Genomic DNA, 14,223 nt, shown 5'->3' with positions numbered 1-14,223 from the left:
AAGAGATAAGTCTAATTTGCTAATTACTCGTATTTGCATAGCAAAAACACAGAATCATTCACCAGATATGATTTTTTACCGTACACCGTGATTTATCCCTAAAATACGATTAATTCATGAGTTCATGTAATAAAAGTTTTAAAGTGGTAAAACTACATTTAAATTAGGTAAATTAGGTGTTATTGATTTAAAAAAAAATATTGATTATAATATATAGCCATAATGATGATATAAATTATTTGTACAGTAAATAATAAAAAACATACAGACATAATATGAAAACAAAACCGAAATGTATTAACAATAAGGGTTCCATTTTTACAATTGTACTAACGACGGCTCCCAAAAAGTTTTAAGATTACAATTATTATTTGTTGTATATTATATTATTTATGAATGCATTTCTGTTGAGGGTTTATTACAATAATATAATGGGAGAAACAGAAAATGATCCATTGATTCTTCTGCAGTTAGCAAGGGATATACCGAACGGGCTGGGCCCATAATCTATTAGGAGTTTGATAATAACATAGCAGATACAGTTATATAGTATATTTGATAAAAATAGCACATTAATAATAGAAAAACACAGCTTTCAGCCTTAGCTGACACAACAGATATAAAGATTTTTAAGTTGTAAGAAATCCTTATCTCACTCCAAATATGTTTGAAAGCAATGAAATCTCAAAAATACTATTCGCTAGCTCGATGCCACGACAGATCTTGTTTGTTTGCCTCAAAGTTGACATTGGGGCAAGCAAACAAATGGGTTACGCGATAGAGATGCAAGATCAATGGCTTCGTCCCGTTCTATCTCAGTCTATGTTGTATATCGCTTGTCCTTTCTATTTGTAATGAAGTTACCGACGCTACTTCTGTAGTTAATATTCTCAGATGAAACGACTTGAGAATATTCCAAGTAAAGTCTGCACCCCAAATATTCCATAACCCCAAATATTTTCTCTGAATTTGTCAGTTGTCAACTTGACGTCCGAAGTTCTGAGTTGAGACGTCATCGTTGACAATTTCTGATGAAGCTGAACTTAGAATTTAGTACAGATCATTATTCATTATTCATTCATTCATATCTCATAATTCATTCGTTGGTGATTTGATCTTTGATCATTGATGTTCGACGTTCGTGAATCGTGACCAGTGCAAGAAGTAAGAACAGAGAACTGTGACCAGTCAGCAGTGAGCAGTGGTCTGGAGTTATCTAACAAATTTAAAATTTAGAGTAGATATATTATCTGATACAGTTGCGGCAGAAAAGATCGATGCTGCCTATATTTACGTAATTTGTTAACCCGTAATAAATTTATAAAAATTATATTAGTGTCCGAAACCATGGCTCACTGTATGAGAGTTTTGCATGGCCAGGTAAGATTTTCTTTTGCACAGCAGAATATATTTACTATTACTATTTTATTTCAATTTCAATAAGATAATATACTAATTGACATAATATAAGGAACATAGGTTATTATGTCTTATGTTATATCTAGAACTCAAAATAAAGCTCTAGCATAGTCAACATCAATGGATTACCGTAATTTTTTTAAAATATTCAGTTACCTAGCAAGTCATCAGAGCTAGCAGAAACTATTTCTGATTTCTGAATCTTTGAAATTAGCCAGTGATGAATGCCATTTTAATGGGGTCATCGAATTTGTTTTCAGGGTAGCAGGACAAAAGTGGTGCTGTTGGAAATCCAGCAAAGATGTTTCAGCGTCTCACCGTTGACTGCGGCGGCCGCACAGGTACTATATGACCATCTACACCTTAATTTTTTCACTTTTTATGCTTTGTAAAGTGTGTTATGTAATCTTCAAAAGTGAATATTGTGCTCATTGGAGGTCTTTAAATGTTTGTTTTTGCCTAACTTATGACATTTCAGGTGGCAATGTCGAAGTTCGACAAAGCTCCACTGCCTTATGAAAGGTTAACACGGAATTTAGAAGTGGTGAAGAAGAGGTTAGGTCGGGAGATGACCTTGTCCGAGAAAGTACTATATTCTCATCTGGATGATCCGAAAGGGCAGGTAAGAGATTCCAGTATATAATATATTTGCATTTTGGTTGTATTCCCATGATTGATGTGTGATTAAGTGCTTGTTTGTTTTATGATAACAGTAAATATTCCCATATCATGATTTACTACCTTTTAAAATTCTCTGATGAATGTTGAAAGTCTTTCTATGTTCATAAAATGAAGGCCTTACTAACTTTTTATTTGAAATTGGTATGATGACTTCCACAAAATTTTCTAGTATATCTTATACAACATTTTTCAAAATACAATGTAGAAAATATAATTAATTATCAAAGCCAAAAATTTTGTCAACCCTAGTAAGCTGTCAGGGAACCAGATTATTAAACAGAAAGGAATATGGACCCATTTTACCTAATAATTGTCTACTTTAACAGTTTTTCTATTTATCATTCATAAATGTTTGCCACCTCAATACAAGGATGTCATTATACTCAAGTACTGGCTTCAAAAAAGTTGAAAAAAAAGGTTATGTGAAGGACAGAGTTTATTTCCGATTGCCCAACAGTTGCCGAGTTGGAACAGCGTGTTGGATCGATTTTTGCATCAATAACACCGACAATGATGCAAAATGCAACACAAGCCATATCCCCACAACCGAGGTTGTCTATTGAGCAAGGCAGAGAACACTTTGGACCCCTGTAAATTTGATGTTATAGGTACATTCTAAATAGTTTACTGTTTACTTTTACTGAAATAGAGTTTGAACATTAGTGAAAATAATAATATTTTTTGGGGCATGTTATACAGCATTATTATGGTGCTTAAATATTGTGAATGGATTCATTATAAGGCCTCATATATATAAGTCATTATTATCAATGATAATTCTCCGTCTCTCGTGTGGCCATTAGACAGTGTCGAGAAGTTATCATACCTCTAAAGGCGGTACAACCCGTGTTGTTGTCGTGAAAATCGCAAACGACTTGATGGGATCCAGCCCGATGTTGGATCTCTCTTTAGATTTAGTTTCTAGTTTAGGTTTTTTTACTACCTTATTTTTAAGAAAATTGAATCACCAGTGAGTGACAGTGGTTGGTGCAAAGCTTGTGATTAATACTGTTTCGTCATCATAGAGCTAGAACAGCTTAACCTCGACATGCACGTCAGTAAAGGTAAGGCATGTCTTCCATCTATCTGTATGGACCTACAGGCGAATTACTAGCCTCCTTCTATATACAGTCCACCTAAATTAAAAATATAATAACCGCCTTTTCGCATTTCGCCTAAATGAATGGAATTTTACCCTCCACATCTGTTTTCTAAAGAAAATTATCCCAGTCTTTAGAGGGGATTAGGATGTGTATTGTCTTAAGTGCTGTGTTATTTAAATAAATGTTAAATATAAAAAAACTATGTTTAAAAAAACTGACTTCAAAAACTGAAAACAAATAAGTAAAAATTTAATTGAATACACCTTTCTTTACCTTTAATATTATTAAAATGCTATTATTTATATGTGCTACCTATTGATAGGTTTTAAGTCGGTGCCAAACCCTAAACAAAATAAAACTTAATATTATAAACAGCTTACTTACTGTAGCTATCCCGCTCAAAGTCACGTGTGGCGAGTGTAGGTACTTACTACTTACATTTGGCTTGGCACCGACTTCAAAGCTTTCAATATGTAGAACTTACAAATAATAGTATTTTATTAATATTAAAGGTAAAGGTGTATTAAATTAAATTTTTAGTTATTTGTTACTTTTCAGTTGCTGAGTTCGGTTTTTTAAACGTAGTTTTTTATTTTTTACTTTTTAATGTCACTTAAATTATAATTATAATATATAATCAACCTGAATGAAATCTCCTAAAAAAGAGTAATCGGTGTACATACATAAAAAAAATTACCGATCGAATTGATAACCTCCTTCTTTTTGAAGTCTGTTACTAACCCGTTTGCCGAATAGTTGGTCTTAGGCTACCTGTCATTCATAGCTAACAAACGTTCTTTACGATATTTCAGTGTTGTACAAGAACGTGAAATATCTTATCCTATATAATATTATAATCTTTCTATACAGGGTGTTTAAAAAATCCTGTACTGTTTTTTAAGGCGTACGTTGGTATTAAGTAGTGATTATATATAAATATCGGTATACAGGAAATAATTACATTTATAAAAAGTGAATAATAAAGAGTAATAACGTACCCAATTATAAAAGTTTGGACACCTCTGCCTGCAGCCATTTTAATTTTCCCCGCCCACACCTATTTCATTCATGCTATCTCGAAGGGCGTGCTTACGATTGCGGTTAAATACTTAATTCATTATTATGTCCACTTGCTCAGCATCTCTCAACCGCAGTTTGTGCTCCGATGACTTTAGTGCAACGATTCACGACAGTGTTGTAGCATCGTCGTGTCACTCTTGCAAGTCAAGTGCATAAATTTGTTCGTAATCCCTACAACCTGCGGCGTAGTTCCAATTATTGCGCTCGAGACACATGAGCATGTTAAAATACTTTTCATTTGAGTACACGATGCACAAAAACTAACAAACTATAACTAACACTATAGTTAACATCAAAAATCACGCAATCGACGCGAGCGCAAAATTTGCACATTCGGTCTGTCGCGTAACTGATTTTCTACTTGATGATTCTACGCGATTGGCGGCATCTGCATCGACCAAAGGACAACATCAAGGTGCGAGGCGAGTTTCCCCACCTTTTTCGATTGATTCGTTCGCGCTGGCCGCTCAGCTGCCGCTACAGCTACAGGCCTAATGCTATTCACAAGAAATTTGAAACCATTTTAATATGAGATGTTCTTTTTACTATACCATTTAATCTAAGGGGTTTTGATTGGTGTCTCCGCATTCTACTTCATATTAGAGTCAATTATCGTACCGGTTTTTTTAACACACTGTATTTATATTTTATTATTCAGGAAATTGAAAGAGGCACAAGCTACTTGCGGCTGAGACCTGATCGTGTTGCCATGCAGGATGCCACTGCTCAGATGGCCATGCTGCAGTTTATTTCTTCAGGACTGCCCCGAGTGGCGGTGCCGTCCACCATCCATTGTGACCATTTGATTGAGGCTCAGCTTGGCGGAGACAAAGATCTTGCCAGAGCCAAGGTACCACACAAATTGCTATCACCTTTTTATAGTTTCGTATATGCATAATTATTGTATCTTGACATTTGTTTTGTTTTTATCAGGACCTAAACAAAGAAGTATACAAATTTCTAGAAACAGCTGGAGCCAAATATGGTGTTGGATTCTGGAAGCCAGGCTCTGGTATTATCCATCAGATCATTCTGGAGAACTATGCTTTCCCCGGCCTGCTCATGATTGGTACCGACTCACACACTCCAAACGGCGGGGGCTTGGGAGGATTGTGTATTGGTAAGAAATGAATACTCAAAACACATTATTACTATTTGATAATTGAATCGACATAACGCAATATTTATTGTGCGCAGGAGTGGGTGGCGCTGATGCTGTGGACGTGATGGCGGACATCCCTTGGGAGCTCAAGTGTCCCAAGGTCATTGGAGTTAAACTTACTGGTCAGTCTTACAATGATATAATAAGTTTTTGTTAAGCTATTCAACTTTGTCAAACTTTCTCAGGGTATCCCTATCTCGTAAAAGATATTGCCGTTTTATTGCAATAGGTGCTTCGAATTGACATAGGACGTTCATGGTTTGATATTTTTATATGATATTAAAATTGGCTGTTGGCTGAGATACAACTGGTGGGTCAAGTTGTAAAAGAATTCGAATAAACGAGCTTTCAAATATGGCGATTATGATGCAATTAATAAATACTTGCTCACATCTGATATTCCAGAAAATGACTCTATAGATAATACATGGAGGATGTTCAAAGAAAATATCTCTATTACTATTGATAAGTTTATACCAAAAATAAAAAGTCGTAAGGGTTACAGTAAAACCAAACCATGGATTAAATTAATTAAATTACCATGGACTAAGGAGATATGTATATTAACGGACAGGAAAAAGAAGCAATGGAATATATATTTACTTGACCGAGATAATGAATCTTATAAAAAATATCGTGCCATAAATAATAAAATAGTACAGTTAACACGTCAAAATAGGATCAATTTTGAATCAAACATTGCTGATAGTGGAGAAAAAGCCTTTTATCCATATGTCAGAAAACAAATATCAACAAGAGTTGACATACCGCCAGCTCTTATGAATCCAAAAACATTTGAAATCACAACAAAGTCAGTAGAGGTAGCTGAAATATTTGCTGATCAATTTGAACACGCATATGTGTGTGAGCCACCTGGGAAATTACCAGATGTGAACATAGAGAGAGTACAGGCATCATTAGAAAACATTGTATTTTGAATCGACAGCTAGTGGTCCGGATAATATTCCTGCTATTATGCTCCAACAATGCAGCGCCATCATTAACCAAGTAACCTTAATAATGGATCTGTCTTTTGCAATGGGAAGACTCCCAACAGACTGGAAAGAAGCAGTGGTTACGCCTATTTTCAAAAAAGGCAATAAGTTAAATGCTGAAAACTACAGACCAATCAGCTTGACGTGCATATTGTGTAAAGCTATGGAGAAAATCATAGTTGACAGCTTAAGAGAATTCATAACAAGAGAAAATATAATTATTCGAGAACAACATGGTTTTACACAGAAGCGATCAACTGTCACTAACCTTCTCAGCTGTCTTAGACAGTGGATATTAAATTGGGACAAACGTCAACCAACTGATATTATCTATCTGGATTACGAGAAAGCGTTTGACAGAGTTCCAATTAGTCGGCTACTTCATAAATTAGAACACCTTGGCATACGTGGTAAACTGTTAGTCTGGATTAGTGACTTCCTAAATGATCGAAAATTTCGCGTGAGGGTTGGGAATGAAATGTCAAGTAATCGTCCTGTTCGCAGCGGTGTACCACAAGGCTCTGTACTGGGACCAATATTATTCACATTATTCTTAACTGACTTGCAAAATGTTATAAGTCTCCCATTTTCATTATTCGCGGATGACACCAAGTTCTTTGGGAACCCTATACATCAACAGGGTGATATACAACAAAATTTAAAAGCTATTGAACACTGGACATAGGAATGGTTACTTTCACTGAATGTCAACAAAACCACTGTTCTACATATTGGAAAAAATAATCCCCGAGTATCATATTGGTTAGACAATAAGCAACTAAAAGCGGTTGATACACAAAAAGACCTAGGAGTGATCTTAAGCAATGATCTCAAATGGGAAGCACACATTGTGGCTACTGTGAAGAAAGCCAACTCAATCCTGTACCTAATCAGAAAAGCATTCTTCAACATTACCAAGAAAACATTTCTAAAAATCTATAAAACTTATATCAGACCATTACTGGAGTATTCATTTCAGGTCTGGAATCCATATTTTGTTAAGGATATAGAATTGTTGGAAAGGGTACAGAGGCGAGCCACTAAGTTGCCTAGGGAACTGAAAAATCTTACATATGAACAAAGACTTACACAGCTTGGACTCAGCACCCTCAAAAGCAGACGAGAAAGAGGCGATCTAATTGAAACATACAAAATACTAAATAATTATTATAATGTCCCAAATTTTGAGAGCATGTTTCCAAGGAAGAGCAATCCTAGACTAAGGGGACATGATATGAAGCTAGAATATCAATTAGCATCATCAAATCCATTGAAACACTTTCTGACCAACAGAGTCGTTCATATATGGAATAGATTGCCCAAGGATGTGGTTAAATCAAAATCTGTTAATCAGTTTAAGAATAGACTGGACAAACATTTGGATAGATATGGCAAATGATATAGACGCATCAGCGAAAGGTTAGTCTATTATAAATAATAATAATAATAAAAGAAGTGAAACAAAACATTATCGCTTATCGCTTTCAGTTGTTTTTTTTTATATTCAGTTTAGACAAGAAAGATGGATACCTACTTCGAAAATTTGAGAGATTTTACAATAGCTGAACTAACGCGGCCAATACTATTTTTAGCTAGCTTTTAGCAGCTTTGCTGGCTGTCGACCACAGTTGGATTCCATATGTCCAGATCGGTTTTATTATGGAGCAATATACCCTAAGTTTGTTAGATAGGGATAAGGCAGAGTAGGCTTTTAAATATAAAGTTGATTTCGTTGCGCTTCGTTTTTATATGGTCTTTCCATACCATCCGAGGTATTTAACGCAGGTTGATTGCGGAAGAGTGTCAGAGCCTAGATTGACCGGTGGACAAGTTTTCCGTCTTAGGGTAAATGTGCTTTTATGCGCCACTTCGTCAGCCAAGCATAAGTGGCATCGAGCTGAGTTTGTAAATGTCTTGTCGCTTCATTGGGGTCACTGTTAAAACTGAGGAACGACGCATCATCGGCAAAGGTTGCTACAGCTGTTTCTGGTGATTGGGGTAGGTCACTTGTAAATATGTTATAGAGGACTGGACCAAGTATGGAGCCTTGCGGTACTCCGGCCCTGGAAATTTGCCTTGAAAATTGAGTGTTCTTTAAATTTACATAGATGGACTAGTTTATTATAAATTTGGGGGTACAAAAAGGCTGGAATGAAGTTTTGATAACAGGCAATTTGGAAACTCGATTCTTAATTAAAGTATTGTACTCTGTTGAGCTTAGAACTGTTTCGTGGACATACATGCCTAAGAATGCCGATCGGAGATGACTTGATCCTCGCTGATTCGTGTCGAACAGAGGTGAGAATAGTACTCCTGTGAGGCCGGAATTACGTCTTATATATAGTTTTTGGCGGTGGCTTGTAGTGAATTACCGTCTCGTCTTACTGAGTACACCAAGCTTTTTAGAGGTAAGTTTGGCCTTCTCTTACAAGTGACCACGGAACTGAACGTCGCTCGATACTAATATCGACGCCGAGTATCCTGATACAGGCTGTGGCAGTTAGAGAAGTGATCTCGAATCGAAGGGAGACTTTATCGGTGAACGCACAAACTTGTGCCACCAATGAATTGGAACCGCGGTCAGCTTATTTAAATTATAAATTTAATTGTATTGACATTTTATTTAAAAAAAAAAGAAGAAGAAGCCCGCTGAGGTTGTTGCGACCATTCTTAAGTAGTTTATTACTAGTAATATATTAAATATGTTGTGCTGTGTGATTGTAATAAATAAATTACAATTACCATAAGTAGCGCAGGTGTGAACATTACAAATGTGCATTCATTTTATGACCATTAACATTGACCTTATAACAAACATATAAACTTGGAACACAGTCTTTATTATCCATTACGTTGGTGTAACTTTAACAGTCACATATTTTCATCATTTTACGTGTGTGTCTGTGTGCTCGCATGTTGTCGTTTTTTACGATCCAGTCGGACATTTAATGTTACCTGTGTAAGTGTTGTAAATTGTTGTACTTACAACTAAAGTCATGTTGCATTTTTTTATATTATAATGCCGAGATAGATATAAGTCCATGCTGACGTATCTTTATTTGTTGTAAGTTTTAATTTAGCTTTCAATTATTTTTCATCTTCCGATTTTGGATTTGATTATATCGATGTTACATAATAGGATGCGGTGGTAATTTGCTAGCAGTTGTTCTTCCCATGTTCCCCCTTTACGAAGCGATGTAGTTTCATAACTAAATGCAGTGTGAGTCCTGCGGGCCTACCATGAATTCTTATTGCGATTCAATTGACAACGTAAATTGAACTGCTTCGCTATTTCGTACCACGACGTGATTAGAGCTATCTAATTTAGGTTGTCTTCAAATGAACTGATTAAATTGCAATGATGTGAATTGAATATCAAAAATGATATCAACTGAATCGCAAACTGATTTAGTTCGTTCATTCATTCGTACCATGAGGTGTTATTTCAACCTAAACTGGATAGCTTATTTGTCAAAGTGACCGATTCGAAAAAAGTTACTTCCTTAGAGGAAAGTGAATCGTGTTGTTAATAACTTTTAAAAAATAGTGAAAACATAGTAAAGAAAATTTTTATTGATTTAAAGATGAGATGAGAATACTTTATTGGAATTTTTTGTAAAACAAAATACTGAAATAAATACTAAAGACGAGGCAGTAAGGGCCCGGGCTATAGCCTGTTCGCAAGAACGAATTAAAAAAAATGTACTCTGTGGTCCTGTCAAATCAAACATCAATGGAGGTGCGTTCATAACTCGTTATTTTTACGAAAACACTTAAGCAAACATTTAATTTGTAATTCAAAGAACTATATTTATTTATATTAGTACTATTTAATAAGAATAATAAATAGGTTATGGTTTATAATTTGACGCAATTGCGCAATTTTAAAATGTATTTTTAGTATTTTCTTCGCAAAAAAACCGCTAAAATCATATCATTTTAGGTTTCGAAACGCAATTTTATTTCGTTCATTATTGTATTATTAAAAGCACTTCATGGTACGAATTTTAGTGATTGAGTTTAGGTACCTAAACTGCATCGGATTCGCATCGCTTATTAAAAGTTGATGGTAGGCCCTCTGCTGTAGTATTGCATATATTTTTATAAAGTTAATAATAACCTGAGTGCGTGACGTGTGGTGCGGGCGGGCGGTGCGCCAATGTTTTCCGAGCCAGCTATTTATTGTCGAATCCCTCCACCCGCCTCACCCGCCTCAATCATGCAGCTACATTATAAAAGAGCATCACTCACACTCAACAGCCACCAACATACATGAATGAATGAAAACACTTATTGAACTAAAAAAAATGTAATATTTGTACCCAAAAATAAAAGTAAAATAAGTTTTAGAGTTATGCATATTGGGTAGGTCTGAGAATCAGACAACATCTAATTTTCCCCCTAAATGTTAAGGGTGGTCCGCGCCAAATTTTTATTTTTTACTTTTTTTTTGATTTTTTTTTAAATTTGTTTGATTAGTCAGCATTAAAAAATACATACAAGTTCAAACTTTCACCCATCTACGATCAACAGTTACTTTTGTATGGCAATTTTAATATCGACAATACAACGTTTGCTGGGTCAGCTAGTCTAATATATAAAAATGTTGTGTCGCAGTATTTGAGACCAAACTCCTCCGAAACAGCTAAACCGATCTGTATGAAATTTAGTTTGTACATCGGGTACTTCTGAGAATCAGCCAACATCTATTTTTCATATCCCTAAATGATAAGGGTGGGATAAACCCACGTCTAAATATTTTTTGAACAATTTTTTTTTATTTTTATTTTATTATTAATACTGAATGTTTTGAAAAAAACACAACTTAGAATTCTCACCTCTCTACGAGTAACATCTATTTTTGTATCACAATTGTTATAATATTATTCTGTTCCATCCACAGATCCTCAATAAGGTTGCAAGATGGCAATCGAATACAATAATTGTATTACGGTAAATGTTATGTACGATATATTTGGTAGGTCTGAGATTCGGTCGTCATCTATTTTTACACCCCAAAATTTTTTAATTATTGAAATTCTTTTTTTTACTTTATATGGCAATACAACGTTTGCTAGGTCAGCTAGTATATTATATAAATCTATTGTCCTGATGTTTGTTTCCAGTGAGCTCCTAACTAAACTAATGAACGGATTTTAATTGATTTATTCATTCATTTTTTTAATTGATTTATTCATTCATTCTTCATTGATTTATTTCGATTTGGTACACATATTTTTATTTCCAATATATGTTTTGTGTGGACATATTTTCTTTGAGAGAATTTATTGAGTAGAACTGTCAAACCGTGAGGTCAGACAGTTCTGCTGTGAAGCAATGGTCCTACCGAGTGAGTAATATTCCATACATACACTAGAGCACGGGCAGCGTCCAGCGATAGTCACTAACAGCAGGAGACCGCCGACCGGCTCGCAATAATTGTATTACATTGTTAAGCTCGCGTTCAATAAATCCAAATTAAAATATTGTTTACTACAATCACTTATTAACGAAAAAACAAATAGCACCCATTTGAAATAGTTTGATATACATTAGAAGATTCAAGACGATATCGTGTGATGGTTATTACTGTTGAGTAATACGACTCATACGAACATAACGCGAGCTACATATTGTAGTGATTGAAACAAACACGCCGCGTCACATACACATGCACGTGATCATTTAGAACTCTAGTGATAATTTAAATACTTGGCGCCTCCAGAATGCTTTGGACATTGGACATTTTCTATTTAGAAATATTTTATTTGAAGAGTTATTTTACTGTCAAAATATAATCTGTCCAATAGATGCTTACATAACTTGTTGGATTGAATGGATTTACAGACATAAAAATAAATTAACAAATTATTTTAATTGTTGTTTAACTTGTTAAAACGATGCTGCTGTTTTACAGAAATGAAAAGTGGAAGAAGTATTAGGAGGTTATTACCACTATTATACTACTTAAGTCAGTGAAAGTAAAAATTCAAGTAAAGTGAAAAATCTTTAAAAAAATGCCTTATTGTGCTATATCGGCTGAGGTCGACCCTCGACCCAGTGACATGGTGTTACATTGCTCATGTGTTGCTTTCAAAGAGCCTCCTCCACGTACAACAAAACTTTAAATTAAAATACCTCACGCGAGGTTCCCTGACGGACGCCAGGTGGTTTGTCCTGGTAATCCCGTATTGTTCGGCTTTTGTGTCACATTACAATAAGATTATATAATAATATTTTGATGATGATTGAAATACTAGATCTTTTATTATTATATTATGATTACGCAGTCAGAGTACTGCGTAATACTCTGTATAATTTATAATATAATGACGTAAGAACCTTGTATCCTTATCATAATGCAATAAGACGTTTGTTTGTCTCCTGACTTGGATACAGGTCTGCAGTGTGATGTGTACATGTCAGGTAAGGAGCGCGGGACGTGTTTGATAGCGCGCCGTGACATTCATTGTTAGATGTTACGTGACCACGTGCTCTTCACACACTTGATATACACTTAACTTAAAACATTGAACAGGTAAACTGTCGGGATGGACGAGCCCCAAGGACGTGATCCTGAAGGTGGCGGGCATTCTGACCGTGAAGGGCGGCACCGGCGCCATAGTGGAGTACCACGGGCCCGGCGTGGACTCCATCTCGTGCACCGGCATGGCCACCATCTGCAACATGGGCGCCGAGATCGGAGCCACCACCAGCGTGAGTCACCCATCAACATTATATTATATTTAGAACTTCCCATAAAAATATCACCAGCCCTCATTTTATATGCCGTGTCGAACAAAGCAATTTGATAAGAAAACTAGAAGATAGTGACAGGAAGGTGTCTTCCAGGTATTCCCGTTCAACAGCCGCATGGAGGCCTACCTCAAGTCCACCGGGCGCGGAGACATTGCCAGCGCCGCCGCCGCCAACCGGCACCTGCTCACGCCGGACGACCGCGCGCCCTACGACCAGGTGACACCTCGCGCTCTGATCACACACTTATGATTCACAATGGCCCCTTTAACCCGCTTTTAAACAAAACTTACCTATTCAAACATAAATTTTACTTTAACAGCTGAAAAAATGAATAATTAATTTTATAAAATATTTTCGATAGCTGATCGAGATCAACCTATCGACACTGGAACCCCACGTGAACGGTCCCTTCACTCCCGACCTGGCCAACCCCATCTCCAAACTGGGAGACGAGGCCAACAAGAACAAATGGCCCATGAACATCAGCGTTGGGCTCATCGGCTCCTGCACCAACTCCTCGTACGAAGACATGGGACGCTGCGCTAGCATCGTGAAGGAGGTAGGAGGGGTCGTAACCGACCCTATCTGATGACGGCCGAGCACCACATTGGTGTGGAGCCATTGACTGCGTATTGAATACTTTGGTTCTCGAGTCGGCGCGTTTATTTTTTTATATATGACCACGCATAACTTTTTTACAGTAGGTACCTACTCTGTACTACTCGGACTACTGTCTTACGGATTTTGAAAATTCTTTTTTTTTTAACAAAAATCACCCATCATAGTAGTGAAACAGGGAATGATTGATTAAAAATAAACAAATATTAAGGAAATAGTAATTAGTAGATCATAGCCAGAAAAATTGTTAAAAAACAATAAAAAATAACGCCCAAAAAAATTTAAAAGCTAATGCTTAAACCTTTTTTATTTAACCTTAATAATTAGGTAACCTTCATACAGTAATATAATTAGACCTAAGATATTTTGAGTCGCTGTAAAATCATGTTCTGCAATGCGTTGATAT

At 35.9% G+C, this 14,223-nt stretch overlaps 1 protein-coding gene across 1 annotated transcript in view; it reads left to right on the top strand.

Moving 5' to 3' along the window:
- The first annotated feature begins 1,074 nt into the window (after positions 1–1,074).
- LOC126978574 (probable aconitate hydratase, mitochondrial) overlaps positions 1,075–14,223 on the top strand; it is a 29,646-nt gene continuing 16,497 nt past the window's right edge. The window contains exons 1-9 of the mRNA XM_050827526.1: positions 1,075–1,380; positions 1,680–1,760; positions 1,898–2,041; positions 4,942–5,133; positions 5,217–5,403; positions 5,481–5,567; positions 12,979–13,157; positions 13,293–13,415; positions 13,561–13,758. Of these exons, the coding sequence (XP_050683483.1) occupies positions 1,348–1,380; positions 1,680–1,760; positions 1,898–2,041; positions 4,942–5,133; positions 5,217–5,403; positions 5,481–5,567; positions 12,979–13,157; positions 13,293–13,415; positions 13,561–13,758 (1,224 nt within the window). The 5' untranslated portion in view covers positions 1,075–1,347. The remainder of the gene's footprint in view (positions 1,381–1,679; positions 1,761–1,897; positions 2,042–4,941; positions 5,134–5,216; positions 5,404–5,480; positions 5,568–12,978; positions 13,158–13,292; positions 13,416–13,560; positions 13,759–14,223) is intronic.

This window comes from Leptidea sinapis, chromosome Z (genome assembly GCF_905404315.1).
Source record: "Leptidea sinapis chromosome Z, ilLepSina1.1, whole genome shotgun sequence".
NCBI lineage: Eukaryota > Metazoa > Arthropoda > Insecta > Lepidoptera > Pieridae > Leptidea > Leptidea sinapis.
The sequence above is the reverse complement of the archived record's forward strand: the minus strand, read 5'-3'. Positions and strand labels throughout refer to the sequence as shown.